Source organism: Botryllus schlosseri, chromosome 6 (genome assembly GCF_051294905.1).
Source record: "Botryllus schlosseri isolate E-star chromosome 6, Bs_hap1, whole genome shotgun sequence".
Classification (NCBI taxonomy): Eukaryota; Metazoa; Chordata; class Ascidiacea; order Stolidobranchia; family Styelidae; genus Botryllus; species Botryllus schlosseri.
The window spans coordinates 12,774,656-12,779,904 of NC_137241.1; the positions used below are offsets into that span (position 1 = coordinate 12,774,656).

Sequence of the window (5,249 nt, forward strand, 5' to 3'; positions counted from 1 at the left end):
ATGCGCAGGATGGAATTCCAATTAGCAGGGACACACAATAACACACTGTTGAATTTCCCCCTACGATTAAAAAGCTATCACCAAAGAACGGGCATTTGCTCGTCTAATTCAGAGAGTAGACGGCCGACGGTATCTCTGATGTGCAGCAAGGTCACGTTTGTCCTTTGGCGTCACTTCATTTAATTCAGTGTCTTTCAAACTTTTTCCCATCGCGTGCCACTATTTTTTTACCACAGTGGTACGCGTACCACACTTTGAGAAGCACTGGCTAATTACTCATAAGTAGGGCGATTTTTATTACCTGAGAACGGAAGATTTTGACCAAAAAAAAAATTCGAAATTTTGGGGTTTTCGCACCTAATTTAAAAAATATACTACTTATCTACATTTCTGGATGGAACTGCCTGTCCTTACGAAGTAGTTTGGCCTCAAAAACGATTTTGGCTTAAAAACTGACAAATATTTGCATAAAAAAAAACAGTATTTAAACAAAATCTGGCCCTGTGAAGAATTCCAGTAGTTAAATCACGTATTATGGTAGAAACAACTAAATTTTGTTGTTGTACAACGAAAGATACTTTCCTACATTCTCGGGTAAAAAGTGTCTGTCCTCACTAAGTAGCTTGCCACATTGGAGGAAGAACATTCAACAGCAGCAGTTGTTGGCTGGCAACACTGAAGTTGCGCGTACGATGCCGGTGACACACCGTGTTGCTTATCAGTCTGACAATGTTGTCTACATCAGTCGTTCTCAACTGCCGGTCCGCGGACAGGTGCCGGTCCTCAACGACATTCCTGCTGGTCCGCCAGGTATATTACATATTTAGACCTTAATTTTAAGATGCAATGTTGAAGGCGACAACTACGAAACAAATACGAGCTGACTCATCGCAAAACAGAGACGTTTGCGGCCTTCAAAAGTATACGAACATTTCGCGGCCACACGAACAGGCACGCGCCTGACCTACAATATACTTTGCCGTCATTCGAGTGTCGGTAACATGAGATTTTCAAATTTGGTAACTCTTCACTTGAAGTACTTACTAGAAAAGTGGTTTTATTGTCCAGACCATTTTCATTCAGTATTAAGTCAATAGCTACTTTTTCCTCTACGGTATATTTGACATAGTTTTGAGTGCTGCGCAACTTCTATTAAGTAACTTAAATTGTCTGGGATAGCAGAGGGTTTGGTTCCTAGATTAATGGACCGCTTGTGATCGTTTCGATATTCTGAGGTCAGTCCATTACAATCTTGTGTATCACATTGTACCTTGCGTTAGTCGTTGAGCGAAAAACTAATATTATCTCTGAATATTGTACATTATATTCTCAACTCTGAACTAGGAATATATTTTATTTCGTACAGACTACATAATCTGGGCAAGTCATTGGGTGCAGAGACTATAACAAACGATTGAATCCATATCAGATAGCTCATAAGCTTCATAAGCGAATGTACTATAACCACTTAGTTTGCGGTATCATTAAAAATTGGTCAATACTACAGGCAAAATTCGTTGCTGGATAAATTGTAATCCGAAAACGACAATGTAGCTACTTTCATATACAGTCGACTCCGCTTAATTTGGACGCTTTGATCCGATCACTTTTAACCAAATTAAGCGGAGAAACGGTTTTGTCCGAATAAAGACAACATCAATTGTTTGCTACATGGTCGTGCGCAAAGGCACAAAACGGATTCAAAATAGGATACTGTTGGGTAATACATTAATTGCAGCTTCGCTATACCGCAGTAATTGGCACAGATCGCATAATACGCACATTAGTTATATACCTTCAGGGTATAGTTGTATTGTGCAGTATTTTCGATACCAAACCATCGAATATAAACTGTAGACTATAGATTGTTGTGTAACACACGTATATATAGCGTTTTAAAACGGTACTTTTTCCACCCCTATCAACGCAACAAACTGCCGAACTGTCAAGGAAGCGTATTTACTATTTTTCTTCATTTCATGCCGGTCACGTCATATTTGGCGATAGGATTGTTCAATGTTAATATACAGCAGTGGTTCTTGAAAAACTTTTTAGACCGCGACCCAATATGAGTTTTATTGGTGTGCCGCGATCCAAGCCTCACACATCGAAATGAATGCATGTGTACCGCATCGCGATGTATACTGCGGGGCTCAAATTGAAAGTACAGATCCATTCGGTGTGACCAGTTCGACGATCAGATATGCTTATGTGATTCAAAGGTCGGCAAATTTTCATGGTCACAATATCTAATACTAATATCTAATCATGTGTGAGCCGATGCGAGATGAATGCGATAGAAGAGATCCAACTTCAAACCAAGTAGAATATGCATGATCGATGAATCAAAGTTCAGTTTTCAGAGTGTAGTTGGGTGGATCGCTGTTGACGAGAGACTTATGAGCGTTGCATAGGGTGGTTTCACAATGATGAGATCTGCAAACCCTGTAAAACAGATCGACAGCATACTCAGAAGCCTACTAAATACGCCGCCAGGTCCAATCAAATGCATCGTATATACTCTGATGCAATATGACGGAAAGTATTTCTATAATACTCTCTTATGGGTATTCTATACTGTTTGCTACAAAAAACTGGGTTTTGTTGATAGTTCGGTCTGATGTAAGAAAATAGAAATAACGCAGAACAAGTCCGCTGTTACATGCATCTATACTAAAATTACTTACGTCGTTGGGAGCTGAACCGCAGGATCATTCAGCACTCCAACGAGGGCGCCAAGTTGCTTTTCGATCTTCGGCATGATGAAGTCGTAGTGTCTCCCCATCACTTTGTTAGGATTCGCTAATGCTTCGCTTATTCCCACGATGTATGCAACCATCAATTCGCTAACAGAATCGTAAAATACATGCTGATTTGTGCGAGAGGTTTTGCTTCTATATTGAAAGGGTATGGAATAAAATTCGAAGAATACATTCAGTCGGTTTTGGATACATTTTGCATCACGACTAGAGCATTTGTGTCTAGTTTTCTGTGCAAACGAGGTGAAGCCATCGACAACGAATTTCGTCAAGTCATCCGATCCCGATTCAAGGGTACGACTTTTAACGATTTCGCGACATGCCAGCGAAATAAGATCGCTTTCGTCAGGACTGAGTTGAGTTATCGAACTCTGGATCAACGTCATCATAAGGAGAAGGTGTGAGTAGGCGTCATCTCCCAACCCGGCAAATTCCAAGTCAATGCTGTTCGAGATGTCCTCGTAAGAATTATCAACATCGGGAAACCAATTCTGTAAAATCGGAAACAGAACTTTTGGCACAGCATCGATTATTGTCTGACTGATTAGTGACAACTCTCGCCCGTCATAATGCTGCTTTATATAGTGACGCAAAGACTTGGAAAGCGTTCTCGCCGATTCATGCTCTGATTTCAATGATCGTAATAAAGCGTATCCACTCATCATCATAGCAGAAGAATCGCTGTTTTTGATGTCATCAGCGAAACCGTACAGCGAACTGCGAAGTTCCTTCGCTGAGTAGCCAGCAGACATCAGAAATTGGTAGATCCCGTCGATAAACTCCGTCACATCATTTCCTCGAGACAAATACGTATTTTTGTATCTTTGCTCGTTGGACATCAAGTCGGACGCAAAAAGGTCTAGTTTTCTATCAAGGCCTCGAATAATGTTTTTATATGCTTCAATGTCTGGTATAACTGGCTCCCCCTTCGCGGGACATGCGAAATAGTGCTTGACAGACGTTGATACGCAGCCGCCGTACCTTACGGAGATTTCTGCAAGCACATATAAGTTAATTATTCAGTATACACGAATGACTTATTTCAATGATGCTGATATGAAGAGTCCAAGTTAATGATTTTATATCCGGAACTATTGATATCGATGCTGTATTGTATTGAATTGAAAAATATATAATATTGAATATTTTCGGCTTACACTGGTCAATGGTAATCGTCCGCAACTGCCTGACGAGTGTCAAGGAAATATTCGGGTTCATTTCAATGAGAATATACTTTCCAATTGATATATTGGAGTTCTGTACCTCCAAGATACTCTTCAAATATATTGAGCTATATAGTCACGCAACGTCAGGTAGATAGAGTTGCACTTATAACAAACGGTGTTGTTTGTTTTAAATTGATTTTTGTTTTAAATGAAACCCTACAGACATATAACGTATATCGTTTTCTCGAGGTGGGGTATTATTATTTTTATTGCTATGGAACTATAGATAATTAACCTACTTAGTTATCTATAACTAAACGGAACAGATGCCGAACAAGGAGTGAGGTGTAGGCCTTTATTTTATTGCAGTAATAACAAACAGTTGTAGAAATTTTACTGTTTTACCACATGGTTTGTGTGGTATTACCAACATGAATGCGTATGACTGATGATAACGTGATGGAAGATCGCATAAATACAACATGCTCCCTACTCACCCGAAAACCGCCTTTCCGATGGATAAGTGTATTCTTGTATCATGCAGTTGCTGTTTTTGTCGCACCCATGTTCCGCCCAAAAGTAAAATGGGATCCCGCCTACGGTGAGGTTGAATCCTTCGTGACATCTCAGCGAAGAGACTTGCGTCAACACAATTGACAGGAGCGTAAAGCAAACTGGCAATTGCTCGGTTGTTATTATTGCCATTTCCTACACAGAAGGACACACGCACGAATAAATTGGAATATTATTGAATGATTCCTCCTTAAAAGTATGATTGTAATAATTATTTTTTCATCTATCGAGCAAAATCAGTACTGCCCACTGGTTCTTCATATTTCGACCTTACGATACCATATACAATGGGTAAATAGCTCGCGGCACTTCAGCACATAGGGCAAGTCGCCGCCACCGATTCGCCACTATAACCGTGTCTGCAGAAAGTACGACGCGTGAAATTTGATACCCTCTGAAACTAGGTTTGCACAAGAACGTTCAGTTCCGGTATAGGCAGACCGTGATATGTTCCTATGGTAAATATAAGATATGGCTATATACAGGGCCGTAACAGCACTTCGTCAGCCCCCCCCCAAAACGTTGGCTTTGGGCCCCCATAGGGTGGTAAACCAAACTTCTGGGGGGCTTCGCCACCCAGACCCCCCTCCGACTGTACCTTGCTTACATTGGGTGTGCGTTGTTTCTACATTGGGTGTCCGTTTAGTGAATCTGCATTGCTGGCCTAATCGCGCGAAGCGCGAGACATTTATTTGATTCATGGCTGAATCGGTCAATATGACGCTGTTTATACATTGGGTGTCCGTTTAGT

At 40.8% G+C, this 5,249-nt stretch overlaps 1 protein-coding gene across 1 annotated transcript; it reads right to left on the minus strand.

Annotated features, from left to right (window-relative positions):
* Positions 1–1,336: 1,336 nt before the first annotated feature.
* Positions 1,337–4,977, minus strand: LOC145440306 (uncharacterized). The gene is made up of 3 exons (XM_080317873.1): positions 4,423–4,977; positions 2,688–3,753; positions 1,337–2,445 (listed from the first exon to the last, which is right to left on the minus strand). Exons 1-3 carry the CDS (start codon positions 4,628–4,630, stop codon positions 2,346–2,348), a joined length of 1,374 nt encoding a protein of 457 aa, XP_080173999.1. The 5' UTR covers positions 4,631–4,977; the 3' UTR covers positions 1,337–2,345.
* Between the last annotated feature and the right edge of the window lie 272 nt (positions 4,978–5,249).

Coding starts and splice junctions, on each gene's coding strand:
- LOC145440306 (XM_080317873.1), bottom strand. CDS start 4,630: ATGGCAATAATAACAACCGAGCAATTGCCAGTTTGCTTTACGCTCCTG. Junction 3,754..4,422: donor ATCGGAAAGGCGGTTTTCGG/GTGAGTAGGGAG, acceptor ATGTGCTTGCAG/AAATCTCCGTAAGGTACGGC. Junction 2,446..2,687: donor GCGGTTCAGCTCCCAACGAC/GTAAGTAATTTT, acceptor TCTGTTTTACAG/GGTTTGCAGATCTCATCATT.